At 44.4% G+C, this 20,839-nt stretch overlaps 1 protein-coding gene across 4 annotated transcripts in view; it reads right to left on the bottom strand.

Annotated features, from left to right (window-relative positions):
• Nucleotides 1-20,839, bottom strand: part of SBNO2 (strawberry notch homolog 2) — a 149,208-nt gene that overhangs the window by 96,417 nt on the left and 31,952 nt on the right. For 2 of the 4 annotated variants that reach the window (XM_040323911.1, XM_040323933.1), the window contains exon 2: nucleotides 16,209-16,367. In XM_040323911.1, the coding sequence (XP_040179845.1) occupies nucleotides 16,209-16,334 (126 nt within the window). In that variant the 5' untranslated portion in view covers nucleotides 16,335-16,367. Of the gene's footprint in view, nucleotides 1-16,001; nucleotides 16,048-16,208; nucleotides 16,368-20,839 lie in introns of those variants that run through there. The other 2 variants (XM_040323925.1, XM_040323919.1) reach the window with 2 other exon arrangements.

Here is a 20,839-nt window from a genome sequence, read left to right as displayed (position 1 = left end):
ACCCTCCAGCTCTTATGCAGCTGAGAACAGAGAGAACGCGATCACTTATGAAAAAAAAAAAAAAATGGGAAAAGGGTATCATTTTTTATATCTATACAAAAATGTTTTGCCTTTAATTTCCATTTTAAACTGAAACTGAAAATAAAAATAAAAAATAAAATTAACTAAAAGGCAAAACCTTTTTTTTTTTCTTGGACATAGTGATGAACACCTGTCATTTCTTATTGCTGTCTGTGCCCCTGTTAGGGAGATTCACCCTCTCCATTTGTCCCGTTTATCATTATTATTGAAACTGAATGTAAAAGAAAATCCCAAATTTCGGGTTGTCCCCAGAAAAGTAATAGAGCGGAAATCTTCCAATGGGGACATTAGTTCTGGTGACCTGGGGGGGTCCCCCAAGGAATTTGCAGCATTTTCTCACTTTCTGTTTGGCTATGAGACAGGAAGTGAAGGTAGATTTCTGCAATAGGACACAGATGGGAGGAAAAATCCTGACAGGGGCTACAACGCTCCCTTGCTCTGTCCAAGATGAAAAAAACAAGGTTTTGCCTATAGTTCCACTTTATTAGGAGAGAAAGGCTAAAAATATTAGAAATGTTCAGTCAGCCCTATTTAGGATGTTAAAAGGTGAACTCTAAGAAAACTAAGTCCTCCCTTGCAATGATACTTCAAATAAAAAAAAAACAACCGAACGCTGGGATTTAATGTGGGTAATCTGGGCCTTTAACGGTCAGAATTCAGGAGCTGCGATGCGCCATGTGTATCCTCCCTTTCCCCTTTGGGAGGGCGTGGGGGATTGGGCGGGTGCATCGGCACCACGCACCGCTCCTCCTATTGACTTCACTGGTGGGCGTCATTACGGGAGTGAGATTTTTCCATTCCAACTGACTCAGTGGGGCTGGTTGGCATCAGTTCTGGGCAGGTCAATCGCGGCCCAGTCTGAAGCCCCGCCCTACGCACTGTCAGGTTAGCGTGACGCTGGTGATAGCCTGGTGGACGTGCGGGATGCATATAAGGTGCACACACAGAGCTTTTTGCCATACACAGATGGACGCTGGAGCCTTGAGAACTTGCTTCCCAGTACTTTCATACAAGGTAAATATTCCATGATCCCAGTGCAAGTTTGCACTTTTTACTCTTATTCTCTTCACCTAGGTGATCATGGAATTCCCTCACAAGGCTTCAAGTCTCTTACTTATAATTCACTACATTTGGCGATTGAGATTCTTCTAATCACACCCTCCAAGCTTTACTCTCTTATCACCTTTACTCTCCTGTGGTGTTTTATGTCACCACACCATCACATTTATACACTCCCTGGTTTCATTAACAACACCCCTTTTCTTTTTATAATTTTTCTCTTTTCTCACCTGTTGCTCCATTCTAATGGATTTATATATCCAATACATACATTCACTCACTACTCTTACCAATCACTTGGTTACACCATGGAGATGGCAACCTGTGATCTGGGGATGACACCTGTGCACGCTGCCCCGTACTAGGCATTTAATCACCTCAGCTCCCGAACGGACAGCCTATTCGGTCCAGCCCCCATGCATACCAGAATCTGCATTTTTGTCCTTTTTTGATTATACTTAGTCAACCATTTGACTGCATACTATTCTGTTATTACAGATACCCTATGGCATCCGCCCCTGAGGAAGTGTTTTTTACACGAAACGCGTCAGATTCAAGGATGTAGCTTTATGCCAAATAGTATTATATTCAGATATATCCAATCATTTTTGACTCATATCATTTTTCATCTATTTCTCAATAGTTTGCTCTGTGCTGCCCAGTCTATATGTGTACATTATTATCCATACCGTTTGACAATTTTATTGCATTATCTTGTGCTAATGACCTGTTACTATGTTCATGTTTCAATGTCGGTTTCTATTATGTGCGGTTTTACATGCCACCCACAAACATGTGATACTATGTGCAGTTGCACATGCCACCCTCATACATGTGATACATATTATGCACCCATGCAAAAAAAAAAAATTGTTTATTTTGTACCCAACCCTAAATCGGTCAGTTGCTTCATTTAAAGTTCAAAATTCCCCTTTTTTTATTACCATTACCCGGGATGGAAGCACTTTTCCCCATGTGCTTCATTTAAAGTCCCAAACTTTCCTAATATTTGCAATGATACTTCTCCCATTGCTTGTTTCTGTTGAGGGGGTAATGGCACTTTTACCTACATGATCCTCCACTCCCTTGGAAAAGGGCACTCCCCTCTGCTCAGTCAGTGGACTGTCCGTCGTTACCCTCACAGCCAGTGCAGGGCTATGGTCCCTGCATTGGTCTTATTGACGTCAGATGACCTTAGACAGCTGAAGCGCAGGGAGGAAGAGCCTGCAGGGACAAGTCTAGCAGAAACTGCTATTCCCAAACCCCTAGACTCAATTGAGCAGTAAAAGCTTGTACCATAGAAGCAGCAACGCTGCAAGGGAAGGCTTTTAGTTTTCCTGGAGTTCTGTGGTAATGCTATACAGCAGCAATGTTAGCCTGTTACTTTTCTACGGTTTGCTTTCTAAGTTACATAGGCAAGAAAGTCGCAAAAGCCAACCAGCTCAATTGGCTGTGATGTGGCATGGTCTTTAGTGCATTTGTATCAATGCTGCTATGTAAACCATACTATTTGTAGTACAGTACAGTGAACCAATTACGGTATATATAGCCAATCCCAGTGCTGGTAAAAACCCAAAAATAAACTACAGCTGCTACTTAGTGAATGAACAATTAAAAAGAAAAAACGTAACCTAAATAGGTGTAAGAAGATTGCAGCGCTAATATAATAATAAACAATAACACATAAACTCAATAACACCACGTGACAAGTGATATAAAGTCCATAAAAAATTGATGAACAAATTTGATGATAAAATTCCTTATTCTGTGAACCTTCCACCTCACCACCGTGCTGTGATAACTCCCCTCTGAAAAACGCACTCACCAGACGGATTTGTCTTTCACTCTCATGTTAGGCTAAATCACTTGTGTATGATCCCACAAATGGATAAACAAATCTCAGCTGGACCACCGTGATAATGCCGCGATAATGTACATGAAAACAAAATAAGTGCTCCAATAGTGTAAGATTGTACCACCAGTTTAATTCAAAATCACAGTAACACTTCATTCATTAAACTCGCATGTAAAAAATTAAAAGTCAGCTTCAAACAAATCACAGCAAACATCAGTGTTTAGTTGGCTCTGCAGTGCTAGGCGGTCACGGCGGGCCTGAGGGGTGTGCTCAGTTGGTATAGGCTCACCACACTCCAGATTCCCGGCTCCCAGTAACGGCAAGTTGTCTAAACAGCAGCCGCGTCTCTAGTCAGTGAAGGTAGTAAAACTGTAGCCACGTGTAGGGAAAGCGAGTAGAGGAGAGCCGATTGGCGGCTCTCCTGACAGGGGGGGTTCGCGCCGATTGTTTATCAGCGCAGCTCCCCCTCGGATCACCACACTGGACCACCAGGGAAGCCCACACTAGACCACCAGGGAATAAAAAAAAGGGGTAAAAAAATAGTAAAAAAAATATAAATAAAAAAAAGATGCCAATCAGTGCCCACAAATGGGCACCGATTGGCAACATGGATCCATCAGTGCCACCCCACAGTGTCCATCAGTGCCACCCCAGTGCCAATCCATGCCCAGTGCTCACCTATCAGTGCCCATCAGTGCCACCCATAAGTACCCATCAGTGCCACCCATAAGTACCCATCAGTGCCACCCATAAGTACCCATCAGTGCCACCCATAAGTACCCATCAGTGCCACCCATATCTGCCGCCCATGAGTGCTCATATGTGCCGCCTATGAGTGCCCAGTGCCGCCTATGAGTGCCCTTCAGTGCCGCCAATGAGTACCCTTCAGTGCCGCCAATGAGTGCCCTTCAGTGCCGCCAATGAGTGCCCTTCAGTGCCGCCAATGAGTGCCCATCAGTGCCGCATACCAGCGCCCATCAGTGCCGCATACCAGCGCCCATCAGTGCCGCATACCAGCGCCCATCAGTGCCGCATACCAGCGCCCCCTATCACTACTACCTCATCGGTGCCCATCACTACTACCTCATCGGTGCCCATCACTACTACCTCATCGGTGCCCATCACTACTACCTCATCGGTGCCCATCACTACTACCTCATCGGTGCCCATCACTACTACCTCATCGGTGCCCATCACTACTACCTCATCGGTGCCCATCACTACTACCTCATCGGTGCCCATCACTACTACCTCATCGGTGCCCATCACTACTACCTCATCGGTGCCCATCACTACTACCTCATCGGTGCCCATCACTACTACCTCATCGATGCCCATCACTACTACCTCATCGATGCCCATCACTACTACCTCATCGATGCCCATCACTACTACCTCATCGATGCCCATCACTACTACCTCATCGATGCCCATCACTACTACCTCATCGATGCCCATCACTACTACCTCATCGATGCCCATCACTACTACCTCATCGATGCCCATCACTACTACCTCATCGATGCCCATCAGTGCCACCTCATCGGTGCCCATCAGTGCCGCCATATCAGTGCCCGTAATTGAAAGAGAAAAACGTACTTATTTACAAAAAGCTGAAAATTGGCTTGGGCGGGAAGGTGCGTAAGTGCCCTGTATGGAAGTAGTTAAATAACAAACATGTTATACTTACCTCCACTGTGCAGCTCGTTTTGCACAGAGTGGCCCCGATCCACGTCCTCTGGGGTCCCTCAGCGGCTGTCTCAGCTCGCCCTTTGCAAGAACTCATCACTAGAGGTGGGCAGATATATCGGCCGATATTTGGCCATTTTTGATAAATCAGCATCGGACGATTATTATCAAAAATTAGGCTGATATTTTACACTGACCGTCGTTCCTCCTCCCTTCTCCACTCAGCGCCGCGCTGAGTGTGAAACTGACAAGTAACAGAGAGGAGAGAGAGAGAGAGAGAGAGAGGAGCTGTCAGCTTGATGTCGGGTGTGGGCAGGACCCGGCCGGGGTGGGCAGGACCCAGCAGCTATATTACACCAGCCCATTCGATGGTATCTGGGCAGGCCGCTACGTGTATGGGGACCCGCCCCTTTCTAAAGCAGCGCAATCATTGGCTGGTGTAATTTAGCTGCTGGGTCCCGCCCACCCCCGACATCGAGCTGACAGCTCCTCTCTCTCTCCTCTCCGTTAGTTTCACACAGTTAGTTACACTTGGCTTAGTGTGAAACCTGCCAGTGCCATCTGTCAGTGCCACCGCCAATCAGTGCCACCGCCAATCAGTGCCACCCGCCAGTGCCAACCAGTGTCACCCGCCAGTGCCAACCAGTGTCACCCGCCAGTGCCAACCAGCGCCACCCAGTTCCAATTGCCAGTTCCACTGCCATCTGTCAGTTCCAAACCAGTGCCACCTGCCAGTGCCAATCAGTGCCACCTGCCAGTGCCAATTAGTGCCATCTGTCAGTTCCAAACCAGTGCCACCTGCCAGTGCCAATAGTGCCACCTGCTAGTGCCATCTGTCAGTTCCAAACCAGTGCCACCTGCCAATGCCAGCCAGTGCCATCTGTCAGGTACAAACCAGTGCCACCTGCTAGTGCCAATAGTGCTACCTGCCAGTTCCAAACCAGTGCCATCTGTCCTGAGGACATCAAGTGTGTGCTAGAGTGACAGGAGTAAGCAGGAAGGAGTGGAGTGGGTGAGGTGGTTGTTTTTTTTTTTTTTTAATCAGCCTAAAATAAATCGGCCACAAAAATCGGCATCATATATCGGCCGCCCCAATTTCTAAATATCAGCATGGCCAGAGAAAAACCCATATCGGTCTACCTCTACTCTACAGGTGGACTCTACCGCCATGCGAGCTCACATGGTGATGAGTTCTTGCGGGCGTGCTCCTGTGATACAGCCGGCGGCCATAGCCACTCACTGTATCACTCAGCCTTGCCCCCGGCACACCACATCATTGGATGCGATTGACAGCAGCGCTAGTGGGGGGTAAATGCGTTTTACTGTCGACGCTATGGGCGGCACAGTGTTAAAAGGGCTCTAAGGGCTTACAACCACTTTAAAGTCTAAACCTTTTTCTGACACTTGTTTCTTACAAAGTTAAAATCAAACATTATTATATATAAAAATTTCACCCAGATATCTACATTTCTTGAAATGCAGGTTGCTAGTAAAGGAAGGGTCATGGCAAGGATGTTGCCATCCCTGGCTCTTCTTAGGCTCCATTTACACCTTGGCGACAAAACGCCCGACGCTCGTGCCGCTGGAGGGGAGAATTGCCATTGATGTCTATGAGATGGTTCACATCTCATAAACGCCGTACGCCTGCCGCCTGAAAACAAGTACCGGACCCTTTTTTTCAGGCGGCATTGGCGTTCGGCCATAGACATCAATGGCAATTCTTTGTGTAAAAAAAAAAAAAAAAAGTAACCTAATCGCGGCAAAATACGCCGCGTACGCGGCGTTACAATGTGAATGGGGGCTTAAAGTGCCTCAGCTTTGCAGTCCATTTGACTTTTAATGTTTCCAGAAACCTCAAATGATAGGTCTGCATTCCTGGAGACCTGTGGTGGCCTGTGGCCTGTACTGTATTTCAAGATGTAGAATTTGCAGGCAAGTCAAAATTCATTGCATCTTAATCATACAGTACAGGATGTAAGCATAAAATTCATGCAACATGGTACTACCTCAAGCAATAAAGAAGAAGGGTGGGCACAATTGTGTCAACAAACCCCACAACAAGGGTCAGAAGACCCAACCTCAGAGTTGCTGCAAAAACCTTTCAGACAGAATCTTCATCAGCAGAAGATGCCTACCATGTAAAACTTTGAAAAAATATGAACAGAAGACTAGGTGGTGGGTCTTACACAACTGGGCTTCAGAGGCTTGGTGCCAAAATGCCCAGAAAACTTCCTCTGCTTTGATGCTATGGGCATGTAAAAGCACAGGAGGAGATTTCGCTTTCAGAAGGCAAGCTCTTGCATTCAAATGATGTACCCATCATGCAATGGTGGACTTTGAATCAGAGTGTCCCTTGCTAGGTCCAGAGAACAGAACTAACAGGGAATCCATCCATCTGATGGGACCAGTAGCCTTGAGGTATTCCCTAATAGTTACAACTATGTCCAGGCAATGTAAAGAGATTTCCTTGGGTGCTTAGGAGCAGGGCAGAGGGATGGGAGGAGCTAAGGGCCGTCAGTTCAAAAACATGTCTGACAAACATGATAGCGAACCAAAAAAGCTGCTTAACTGTAGAGATCCTCTAGTCCAGGGGTCTCCAAACTATGGCCCTCCAGTTGTACAGGAACTACAATTCCCATCATGCCTAGTCTGTCAGTCAATGTGAGAGTTTTACCACTCCTCATGGGATGTAGATTTTCTCAACAGCTGGAGGGGCATAGTTTAGAGATACCTTCTCTAGTCAATGTTAGTAATGCCTCAGGCTTAGTGGTCAGTGGGAGTAAAACAAGTACATAGCACCCCATGGTCAACAGAAGGAGAAATAGTGTGCCAAATTTGGTACTGGTGGGAGGAATGGCGCCCATTCTTTGGGATCAATAAAAGGAATAGTACCACATCATTAGTATCAGTGGGAGAAATCGTGCTTTATCATTGGTGTCAGTGGAATGAATAGCATCTCTTATCAGTGAGTGGAATAGTGCCTCAAGGGCTGGATAAAGGCAAGTAAAGGGCATCCGGCTCACGGGCCACAGTTTGGAGACCACTGCTCTAAATGAATATCCCCTATAGGTTCACAAGGTAGCTGGTCAAAGTTAAAGGGGTTGTAAAAGATTTCCCCCCCCCCTAAATAGCTTCCTTAACCTTAGTGCAGTCCTCCTTCACTTACCTCATCCTTTGATTTTGCTTTTAAATGTCCTTATTTCTTCTGAGAAATCCTCACTTCCTGTTCTTCTGTCTGTAACTACACACCGTAATGCGAGGCTTTCTCCCTGGTGTGGAGAAAGCCTCTTGAGGGGGCGAGCAGGCAAGTCAGGACACTCTCTACTTTGCAGATAGAGAAACAAGCTGTGTGTTAGAGAGCATCCTGACTTGCCTGCTCACCCCCTCCCCCCTCAAGAGGCTTTCTCCACACCAGGAAGATTCCTCGCATTACGGTGTGTAGTGACAGACAGAAGAACAGGAAGTGAGGATTTCTCAGAAGAAATAAGGACATTTAAAAGCAAAATCGAAGGATGAGGTAAGTGAAGGAGGACTGCACTAAAATAAAGGAAACTATTTAGGGGAAAAAAAAATTCCATTACAACCCCTTTAAGAACCCAAGTAAGCACAGGGTGCTGTAAAGGAGACTTAATACAGGATACTCCTTGAAGTTTTTACACGGGACAGGGAAGCGGGAGGCTTTTGAAAAGGAATGGGTAAAGGACAAGACCGAACCTTTAAGAGTATTAAAGGCCAATTTCTGGTCAAAACCCGATTGTATGAAGGTCAGAATGTGAGGTACAGAGTAATCTCTGGGACCAAAGTTTCAGTTTTCACACTAACTAAAAGGATTTCAAGGTGCAATACTGTACGAGGTGTGTCTAAAAAGTTTGGTGAATGGTCAGATATCTCAACAGCAACATGGGCCAGGTGCGCAAGCATGAACATAGCTATCCAGAGACACGTCGAAAAGAGCCACCTAGCGTGGAGTACACATGACCATCAGGGTAATACCGCTGTGGGCAGTCAAACGTAGTCAGTGCGAGAATGAGGGTCACAGTCCCACATGATGCTTTTTAAAGTACATGACAGGTTGCACAATGCCAAGGCTTTTTTGGACAGAGGCAATGAGCATTTCAACATTAGCAAGAATGTTGCATGAAGCTCCCTTTTCAACAAAGTGACAATATAGGAGGAAAAACTTCAACAGCTTCCTCCATTACTGCCTCAATATTCTCCTTATTCCTTTCTGTGCCTGCAGCCTCTAGGACTGGCATATCGAGATCCAACCAATAGTCTTCTCCTGGCGGGGACAGCTTCCCTGTGGTTGCAGGAAAGAAATTTGCATTGTGTGTGGCCTGCCTTACTGTCTGTATCTTAAATTTTCCTCCTCCTAAGTCAAAGCACAAGGAGGGTTACTTTGAGAAGGTGGACACATAGCAAAAACCCTGGCTTTAGAAGCAACTCTATAAGCACACTCCAAATTACTGGAAGGTAGACACCATTTCCGTTTCTTATAGTATCAAGAAAAGCCTTCCTTAAAGTAGAATTTTTCACTTGCTGTCAGCTGTTTACTACGCTTGTGAATAAGACAACTTAACATTATAATGTCTGCAGCATGTTGTTAAAAAATTTGAGGCAGAGGTTGGGGCAGAGGGTGGAAAAAAAGATTTTTCAGACAATTGTTCCTCTAAAACAATTGATCAGGCAGCGTTCCTAAGCAATGCCCAACTCCAAGAAAGGGAAGGTGCCAAATAACACACTGCATGACCAAGCAACCAACACAGTCGCACTGCTGACCAAGGCAAAACCACTGCCACTGAAGAGCGTTCACCCACCACAGGCTGAGCACTGGTTACAGCCATTGTCACCTTAGTTTCTCCTTTTATGGTCCAGTGGGTACAGAGAAAGTCCATGCTGCCCAGGCCTCGACATTCATGTCCAGGAGCAATTCAAAGTGCATTATTGGGCCGCTAAATCTGATGTTACGACAATCCCAACTCAAGGCTACTTTCCAGAACTGCCCCGCCATCCCAAGCCCGCAGCACTGATTTTCAAAAACTACCACAGGCCACTCACTTCCCCTCAGACAACAAAACAGTGAACAGTGCTGGATGCAAGGAAACGCAATCTAAACAAAAGGAATGAGGAGGGTGGGGGAGGTTTTTCACCAATCTGCTTGTGTTTGTCGAGTGAAGAACCAATCTTCTCTAAACTGTGTGCGCTGAAAATTAACTGGGTAAGATGCATAAAAAAAAAAATGCTACAGCTTACAAATATGTACCCTAGGTATACAGACACTTTTTTTTTTTTTTTAAATTAAAGTTTTATTTGTTTATGTTCTAACTGCAGTCAAGATGGAGGGGGTTCAAACATACCACCTGAAACCATGTTGTTCATTATCAAAATCTTCCTTGGAACGTAGGTTGTACAGCTCATCTAAAATAGGGGGCACCCAGCGGGTTGTATGAAAAACAGATTCTCCAACCTTCCAGCCTGGGATATCTTTCATAATAATGGCCTCCTCTTCCAAATGTTTTCGTAAAGTCCGTATCACCCTCCTATCATTTTCTGCCTGGATTAAAGGCATCAGTGCTATTCGACTCTCTAGCTCTTCAATGTATAGTCACCTCCTTTCTCTATTGCACTTGCCAACTTTCCAAAGTCCATACACCATGACTCCTATACCCATAGCAAACATAGTATAACCGCTAAAGCCCCGGCGAGGCAAGGGAAGATGGCTGCATCCAAGGTGAAGCAGGACATGCCCCCTCCAGGGGGATACGGCTCGGTGGATTATAAAAGGAACCTGCCTCGCCGGGGCTATACAGACACTTTAGTTGCAGAGCTGGGCTCTACAAAGTTTTCTGCCTACTCATAACATAACAAGGCAAGACTACAAATTCACTATACTGCTGGTCAGGCCTACAGAAGAAATGGTAAAATGGGGGTCACAGTAACATTTCTGTTGTTGCCTCTGCTGCCTCATCATATCTAGTGAACTAAAACATTATGCTTGGGAAATCTGTTCAGTGACTGTTAGCCTCATTGTGTCTTGCTTCCTTTTATTTTAGACGGAACATTCAGAAATTGTTCTTATAGGTGAAGTTCGATTTTCTGATTTAGCCTCTGCCTTTATCAACTGTAATATTCTCCATTATATAATGCTAATAAAAACCAAATCCAATGAGGAGATAGGAAATATACAATAATGGCCACATGCAGTTTACGGAATTCAAGTACAGAGGCCTCATTAATAGGGTCTCGCTCTCTGGCATTTACCTAGAACAAAAATCTGTTTTATTTTTTCTTAGGGCTGGGCGATTTTCCCGCCCAGAAAAATCTGCGATTTTTTAATAAAAAACTATTTACGATTCAAAATCGATTTTTTTTTTCTTTTTTTTTTTTTTGGGACACCGCGCCAGTCCTGAGGAACTGTGGGCAGCAGTTTTTAGGCAAGGCCGCAGCATTCGGCCTTGCGGACTAGACTGAAGCCGCAGCCTCTCCTAAAAGCCCCTGCCCGCAGCTCCTCATGACTGGTCCTAGTGGAAAAAAACTGAATCTATTTTTTTCCCCAGCCCTATTTGGTCTGGCTACAAGTCAAAAACCCCAAAAAGCAGATCCCTGCAAAATAAGTTATTACAGGATACATTAGGGATAGTAGGGGTCAGCTGATGCCAGAACAGGGCATCCAACTTCTCTGCTTCAACAGAGTGAAGACAGGAGTAAACAGGCTGCCAGATAGGCAAGCATAACAGGTCTTCTTTTGCCAACAGCACAAGATTGATTTTTGGGCCATTACTGTGTATTCTTTTAAGCAAACAGTGACAAGATCTTAGATATGCCATATCTTTTGAGCCTGCTGTTTACCCAGAAGCCGATATGTAAAGTGCAAAACTTAAAAAAAAAAAAAAAAACCCCAAAAAAGCTGCAAGCCAGTATATTTTACAGGCACCTAGAGATGACTATACCTACCAGAAGCAGTCTACAGTTCTACTACAAGCCTGAATCCCCACAAGCCTGTTGGGATAAAGCTCTGCACATCCTGGTAGTGTTGAAGCTGCATCAAGCACATTCCTATTACCCACTGAGGTGTTAATCATAGTGATCCAACAGCAATATGTGAAGGTAGGGAGGGAACAAGCTAAATTTTAAGACTTCCAGGAAAAGTCAAAGCTTTGCCCAATCAAAACATCTTACAAATTCAGTAGTAGTGGGGCTAAAGGCAGCTCCAGATATTTGGGACACTTTAAAGGAAACTTTTGGGTATGGTTTTCATTTTATTGTTTCTACTATAAAACAAAAACTTAAAGTGGATGTAAACCCAAATTTTTTTATTATTTTTTTGATGTCACAATGTAGAGTATAAGATTTCCTATCATCTGTGCCCAGTCTTGCCATAAAGAGTTAATCCAGCTCTGAGAAATCCTCTTTTCTTTTTTCAGTGAGATAAACGGACAAACAGGAGAAAACTTTTGTCCGTTCCTCCCCCTTGCTAAGAATGACAGGTTATTTACATATCTCATGCACTAGCTAGAGACAGGCATTATTTTTTAAATTCCCACCCCCACTCCTTTTCTGAAGTCATGTGGTTACTTTTCTGGAAGCAAGTTATGAGACGGGAGCGCTCGTTCTGGTAAAACTACCGTTCATAATGGAGTAAGCACATTCATCACGCTGTAACAGACATAAAAGCGTGAATCGTCTTTTACCAACACAAAATCAGCTAAAGCAGCCCCAAGGGTGACATCGTCCGCATGGAACTTCCCCTTTATAGTGCCGTCGTACGTGTTGTACGTCACCGCGCTTTGATAGAGCATTTTTTTTAAACGATGGTGTGTGGGCAACGTCGTTTTAATGATGAAGTTGGAAAAACTTTGTTTTTTCTACATGCCGAAAAATGATTGTGTGTACGCGGCATTACATTTAAAGAGCACTTGTCATTTCAGATCCATCATGGCAGCACCTGCTAGCGGGCATCCACTCACCTGCTGCAGCCACATTCCTCACCTTGTTGTGTCACTACCGTATCACCAGTCGTCCCATTAAAGTGAATGGGACTGTCGGTGAGTCAACAGCAGGTCAGAGAAGGAACCACCGCAGGACAGAGATGACAGTTGCTCTTTAAAAATTATGATTTAAAATCGAGTTAATTTAAATCAAGCCATTTTACTAGGGATTTAAAATCGACTTGTTAAATAACAAACATGTTATACTTACCTCCACTGTGCAGCTCGTTTTGCACAGAGTGGCCCTAAACCTGGTCTTCTGGCATCCCTCGGAGGCTGTCTTGCCCCCCCCCCCCCCCGCAAGAACTCGCCAACCTTGATGCGAGCTCGCATGGTGTTGAGTCCTTGCGGGCGCACTCCTGTGATACAGCTGGCGGCTATAGCCGCTCACTGCATCACTCGGCCCTGCTCCCCGGCACGCCGCGTCATTGGATGTGATTGACAGCAGCGCAAGCCAATGGCTGCGCTGCTTTCAATCAACCAATGAATGAGCCACGAAGATGGCTGAGAAGCCTTCACGGCGCGTGACTTTCGAGGGGCCAGGCAAGTAAACAGGGGGGGGGCGCTAATACATACAATACATTAAGGTGAAAAAACTTTTACCTTTACAACCCCTTTAAATCAAATCCACCCTATGCTAAACTCTGCTCCACTCACCTAAACTGCCTAGAAATAATGCAGCTTAGGTGAGTTTTCAACACTGTTTTTCTCTTTTCAGAAGAAACGTTTACAAAAAACAAAACAGCGTGCAGGAAGACTTAAAGCTTTCCAAAGTAATGTTTTCGCCAAAAGCTTTCAGTAAAATGCACTTATTCTTCCCAAAGATATTGACCTAAAAGTGCTGAGTGAAATAAATATACAACCATTTGCTGGGTAATACATCACAAAAGATCTTGGTAGGCCAGGTAAAAGTCAAAATTTCATATGTGTTAGATTTTTGAATGATGTAGTAACCAAAGAACCACTCAAGTAAAATGGCTACAATTATTATAAATACAAAAAATTACACAAATAGGTCTGTAACAAAATGTTTGGCTGTGGTGGAATATATAAAGTATATATGACTGCTGAATTTATAACACAACTCATTTTTAAATGTTATTTTATCAGCTACAATAATTAGTGTCTGGATATCAAGCTCACTTAACAGACAGTGATTAACAAGCTTATTGTGTTCCCCTATTGTGGAACTTTAAAATAAACTTGAAAAGCCAAATGATGACTCCACGTTAAAGGTCACTTTGGACTGACATGTCCAATAATACCCTTATATAAATTATAATTGTTACTAGTAGATGGTATATTAAAGTCATTGCAAAGGTTCTTTACCCCCTCCCTGGAGTACCCCAACCAACACTGTCTGCTCCTCCTTCCCTGTGGGTGCCCCCTCAGCAAGCTGCATGCTGAGGGGGCACCAGTGAAGGGGGGGGGGGGGGTTCTAAGCTGCGCTGTGTACGTTCAGAAAACATCCACACTGCTCCAAACCTCCTGTTCACGCTTCAAAGGATTTGATTGACAGCAGCATTGCTGCAGACAGGACAGCGCTAGAACATGAGAGGGCTCAGAGAGTGTTTTAGGGAGGAGGGTATGGTGAACTGGTATTGGAAGTTTTTTTACCTTAATGAAGAGAAAGCATTAAAGTAAAAAAAATAACTTTTTGGAGTTTACATTTACTAGTGGTTCTGAAAAAATTTACCACCTCACACCCAAGGGTTTTGTAGAAGATGGCGCACGGTCTACATACATAATACTTGTAATAATAATTGTGCAAAGAGGTATTGGACCTAAAACTGGAGGCAATATTACAATTCGATCAGATTTCCAGGTAGAACAAAGGCATCCAAGCTGCAGACAAATGATGAACTGTAAGGAAAATGCAAGCCAGTTAACTATAAAAGAGACTGGGGTCAATATAAGAATACCAAAAGCTACTAGTTGGTATACAGGTACTCAGAGGGGCACAAACCTGAAACAGCTTTCAGGACCTTAAATTGGCCATACATCAGCAGAAGTTTTTTCCAAAATGTTTTGTCTTAGGAACTTGCATTTGATTTTCTGATAAATAGTGGAGTCAAAACAACTTTTGTTTTTGACTATAGTGGCAAAAAAATCAGAATAAGCAGGATGGAAAATGTTTCTGGAACTAATTTTTAACTGTGAATTTGTTTTTTGTTAAGGAAAAATTGTACATATTGTAATGAAAGCCGTTTAAATACACCTGAAATTCCATTCACATTTTAAATGCTTTCAAAGTAAAATATTTAAATCAATGCTGGCAATAAAAATAAAGAATGTTCTCACAAACTATTTTTCTTTGAAAGTTCGAATGAAAATTGAATCATGTATAGCCAGCTTTAGCGGCACCTCTGAGCAAGTAAAGCTTCCACACTTTGTAATGTCAGAGCTAGCAACGAAGTTTGGCTTCTCACATAATTTTCAACTGACCCATTGCTACAATGGACCTTCTCCCTCCAATAGGAATGCATAAAAGGGGAAGGAGAGGGGCAAGCTTCAGTTAAAGCTGAACTCCAGCTTTCACTAGAACTGAATGGAATTATCAGTCCCAGCATAGATCACATTCCCAGCATATTCTGGTGAATAGGAGTGTCTACACTTCATACCTGTCAGCAGTTTTAAGTATTCTTAAAGTGAAAGTCTCTTTAACGAAGAACTAAGTGGGGGGGAAGTTTGCTAGGGGCAGAGTTTGTTTGTATACCTGTATATCTCCTCTGGCAAAAACGACTTTCTCTGTTTTCTAGTGACTTAATACAACACCTGGGTGAAGAGCAGACTGTTTTTAAGTACTTCTAGGAGGCAGAAAGCAAACTTTTCAGAAGCACTCATTACTGAGATGTTCAACTTGGGGGAAAAAAAAAAAGAGAATGAAAATGAAGTGTCAACTTAAAGTAGAACTACTATGGCAAAACATTTTTTTTTAATTGGGATAGAGTAAAGGAGGGTTATAACCCCAGTTATGCTTTTTTTTGCCATCTGTTTTCCATTGGGGAGATTTACCTTGATTAACTGTCCCATAGCCAAAATAGGAAGCAAGAGGAATTCCCTACAAATTAGGGGAATCACTTGGGGCCCCCCAGATCACCAGAACTACTGTCCCCATACATTTCTGGGAACAGCACAAAATGTGGGGTTTATTTTACTTTCAATGATAAATATTAGACAGGACAAATAGAGAGGGTGAATCTCCCTGTTGCAGGCACATAAGGCAATAAAAACCCGACGGGGGATCTAATCCATCTCCGCTCTATGGAGAAAAAAGTTTGCCTTTAGCTAAACTTCCTAAAAATACCCATAAACAGACTGATGCTTACTTGCATCGAAACCTAGCAGCTAGTACGATCGCAGTTGAAATATTTCCTGCAAAAGAAAAGTAAGAAATTCTTTCAAACCTCATGGGCAAGAAGGCAAAAGTTTACATATTTGGTTTTGTTTATGAAATAAATTATAAAATGAGTTTTGTGTAATATTAAAACTTTAACAAGCAGCGTGGAATCACATTCAGCAGAGTGAACCCTCACCTCTATTTCCAACTGGCTGGGTTGGTATTGCATAGCAGCTGTTGAACACATTCCACTGGCTCCGTGTTGTAGCTCAGGCTGTGAGTAACTGCCCCCCCCTTCCATCACAGACACTGTGCAGGGCATCAGGGTCCTCGAGGTTGCATGGTGTCAGTCTATCTGTGTTAAAAGAACAAAAGACACATTGTAAGAGAGGGGAAGGGTAAAATGGGAGAATCGGAGAATACACTTTATTATAACAGGAAGTTCAATCTCATTGCTGTGTTTCATGTGTCATAAGCACACAAACAATATATTGCTCTGAACAGAATGTGTGCTTTGCTTATAAAGGGGAAATCCATAGGTTCCCTTTGAAGAAGGCTTTCACAGATGCATATAGTTACCTTCAGCTTACAACACCAAATAGAATGGTGGAAATGGGTGAAACACAGGTTTGGTGACACTTGCCATTCTTCGTACTATGCCATCTAACAGTATCTACACTCTTAGCTCTTTGTAAGACATTTATTGCTCCCTCTTTTATGTCACAGCTCTCCAGCAATCCCTAAACTGCAACTGTGAAAACTGAGTAAAAATGTACTTTACCTTGAAAGCCAGTGTTTTGTAATCTGCGTTCAGTCTGCATGAACACAATGGCTGTACTGAAGTCAGCCAAGAAAAAAAAAAAAAATACATCAGTTAACTGAGAAAGGAAGGATGAAGGAAAAGCAAAAGTAAAATGAGGTAAAGTTGATCTTGCACACAGTTTTCATAGCTGCAGAGCAGTAGAGCAATGAAGAGCTTACAACAGCCTCCACACAAAGCTACTGTTAGATGGGACAGCGAGAAAAATAGTATGGGTCACTTTAACACTGGGCTATACTACCTATGATCACGGTATACACTTTCAAGTTATAACATCACCGTTGCAATAACATTTAATATTTTTGGCAATCCAATTTAGGCCGGGTTCACACTGGTACACTGCAGTTTGGCCGCAGCACTGGTGCATGTGCAGTTTCCATGCGTTTTACCCAAGTTTTTGGATACAGTCCCACCGGATTCTATTAGGTTGAACTTTCTAAAAGCGCATGCAAGACTTTCAGAAAAAAAAAAAAAAAAAAAAAAAAAAAAGGTACAGCGCTAAGCAAGTGAACAATAATATAATGAAGTGAGTATTGACAATATGGATGGTATAGGATAAATAAACACCTAGAACCAAAACACAAATCTTGTATGCGCCTAAATGATCAGAGGCAAACATCCCGATCCCCTCAGCCTCCACTCTGTGGAGTAGGCGATACAGACCCCACAGGGCCACCAACGCGTCCGTACAGGGATCACTAGACCTGGCCACGAACTCCGACACCTTGTGGTCGAGACGAGCGGACAGGAGATCCATGCCCTGTAAGTCTCACCTCCTGACAGGGAGCTGAAACACCTCCAAGTACAGAGACCAGTCACCCTGGTCCGGCATCTGGCGACTCCGGTAGTCCGCCTGCCAGGATACCTGATGGTAGACCGAAGCCACGGCCGTGGTGTTGTCCGGCTGAATCCAGATCGGGCGACCCTTCAACCACGAGGAAAGGCATAGCCTAATCGCCTAAAGTACTAGGACATTGATCGGTAGACAGGAGTCCACTAGAGTCCAGTGACCCTGGGCCGACTGGACCCGCCAGGCTCCCCCCTCAACCTGTGAGGCTGGCGACCCTCATAATCACCGTCCACTGAATGGGAAGAAACGACTTCCCGGACCGAAGAGTCATCGGGGGTTCCAGCCACCAATTCAGAGAGACTCCGAGTAGGTGGCTCACCAGATCCGATGATCCAGAGGCAAAAGAGATTTGTATCACTTGGACAGTATCTCCCACTAGAAAACACGAGTGTGGAACTGGGCATACGGTACCGCCTCAAAAGGAGGCTACCAACAGGCCCAGGACTGGCATGCAAAACGGAGAAATGACCGATTGCATGAAGCCAAAACCCTCACTGCAGACTGAATAGTCTGCAATATCTCCGGATCAACCTTAGGTTCTCCAAACGCTGAGTCGGAACCAGGACCGACTTTAAAATGTTTAAACACCCACCCAAATTTTCAGAGGGTCCACAATGGCTATAGACACATCCTCCACTAATTCTGAGCCAGAAGCTGCTCTCAGAAAAGGGGCGTCTAAGCAGCCCATGATGGCAAAACCTCGCTGTCCCAGCAAAGCTAGGATAAGTGCGAGCACCCTGGTGAAAACTCTTGGTGCTGACGCTAGATCAAAAGGAAGGGCCACAAACTGACAGTGGACCTCCCCAAACGCGAAGCACAGAATCTCTGCGACTTGCGCAAAATGGGACATGCATGTATGCGTCCTTGATGTCGCCAGAAAGTCCCCCGGATGGAGCACAGCTACCCCCGAACGAATGGATTCTGTGTGGTACTACCCATCGTTCACAAAGGCATTTTAGGCCCTTGAAGCCCAAAATCGGACAGACCCTGTCCATCTTTGGGACCGAGAACAGATTCGGATAGAATCTCTCAAACCTCTAGTCCTGCAGGACAGGTACAAATTATCCCCCAGCTTAGCAAGCGCCACACTGCCTCAGGGCAAACCGACAAGCCGCAAGACTCAAGGAAAAAAATCTGTTTGGTGGATAGGAAGGAACCCTATCTAATACTCCAAAGAGACCACCCCGCAGACTCACTGGTCGGCGAGCAGGGAGATTCACCGAGCTGTGAACCTGCAAAGCCGTGCCCACACCCAAGATACATGCAGGGGGAGGCTACTTACATTGGCGGGATAGGGTGCCGGCGTGTTCGGCTTACGCACCCAGGGACATATCAGTCCCCCAGTTGAGTCTTTAGTCGGCCTGGAGGAGTCAACCCGCGGGCCCTGACTGAAGCAAAAATACCTCTTCTGAGCAGGGACTGAAGGACCCGGCCCAAGGCAAGGCTCCTTTCCCCTAGTGGACTGAGGAAGGAGAGTGTTCTCACCCCCAGTGACATCCTTGATACTGTCATCCGACGAGGTACCAAAAAAAACTCCCACCCCTGAAGGGTAAATCAGCCAGGGCATTTGAAGATGCCAGCAGACCAGCAATTCAGCCAAATCAGGCGGCTCAAAACCACCACTGAAACAGAGGCTCTGTACATCAAGGATGCCCCGTGTGGCATCACAGACATATAGAAGGCCCTGGACCAACTGGTCGGCCAGTCTAATAATTTAGGGAGGGAGCTGGTGCTCCTCCACAGTCTGTGCAAAACCTTGCCCATTCAGATAGTGTCAGAGACACCAAGGTTGCGGCCAACAGGTCGCAATGCATATCCCAGCATGGTAAACATGGAGCGGGTCAGCGCCTCGGACCTCCTATTAATAAAGGTCCCTGAAGGCAGGTGTCCCTTCTATAGGGAGAGCAACAACCCGAGGAGAATTTTTTTTATTTTTGGCCGCAGCACTGGTGCATGTGCAGTTTCCATGCGTTTTACCCAAGCTTTTGGATACAGTCCCACCAAATTCTATTAGGTTGAACTTTCTAAAAGTGCATGCAGGACTTTTGGTGATCTTTCAGAAAACAAAATAGGTACAGCACTAAGCAAGTGAACAATAATATAATGAAGTGAACGTGAGTATTGACAATATGGATGGTATAGGATAAATAAACACCTAGAACCAAAACACAAATCTTGAATGCGCCTAAATGATCAGAGGCAAACAGTGATGAAAAACATGTATGATGAAAAGGTGAATAAAAAAAGTCCCACATTAATGATTAAAACAATCAACCAATAAAAGAAAAAATCTTAAATTGTGATACATAATCGTGCACAAAGTTGGACATGTGAAAAAAAAAGAAAAGGAGGGGAATCTTCATCCACCAGTAAGATACCCAAGCAGTGGTGTTGTAGTCTCCCTTACCAAAAAAGGGTGACCGCTGTCAGGGCGGTCTCTCTGAGCACAGGGGTTTAAAGTCTCCCAATAGACTCACTCCAGATGATTGGCAAGCACAAGATGGCATCTTAACGTCTCAAGGATAAAAAAACAGAAAGAAACTCCATAGCGTAATACTGCCGACAAAAAATTTAGGCGGTCACCTTTCCTTCTGATTTGCTACACATATGGGCTTATGCAGACTTCTTCATTGTTCATCGTTTTTAAAAAAAAGAAAAGCCTTCCCTCTACCCCTGAGCTGGCATCACTTGCTTTCCTTTGGGGGTTCACTAAAAGTTAGCTGGACACAACCTTTCCCAAGTCCTGTCAAATGATGTTCACTTTTGGTGGTCTAATATTTATTGTAACCTGCCTGACACCCGTTTTTCTTGTTACAGAACATTTTCTTGTTGCAAAATCTATTATTTAGGGGGAACATTTTTCTCTCTTCTTAAAATAAGATTAAAACAGTCCCCAAACCAGAACCAAAAATTTAGTTTACTTCAAAAGGAAATACCGTCTATTCTTGAAATTAACATCCCCTTCCCAGGCCTCAAGCAAAATGGCTCTCCTAGCAGAATTAATCAGAGTTGCAGCCCTACCTGTGGCATTGACTGACTCAACAGAATCTGCCAAAAACCGCCACTGATTTAGCAACCAAAAACTCTTTAACCTGTTTAATAGGTGTATCCGAAAGAGAGAAGGATCCAGTCTCTCCACCCATGCATGCAGATCAAG

Source organism: Rana temporaria, chromosome 1, assembly GCF_905171775.1.
Source record: "Rana temporaria chromosome 1, aRanTem1.1, whole genome shotgun sequence".
Taxonomy (NCBI): Eukaryota; Metazoa; Chordata; class Amphibia; order Anura; family Ranidae; genus Rana; species Rana temporaria.
Note: the sequence above shows the minus strand (reverse complement) of the source record. Positions and strands in the feature narration are given on the sequence as shown.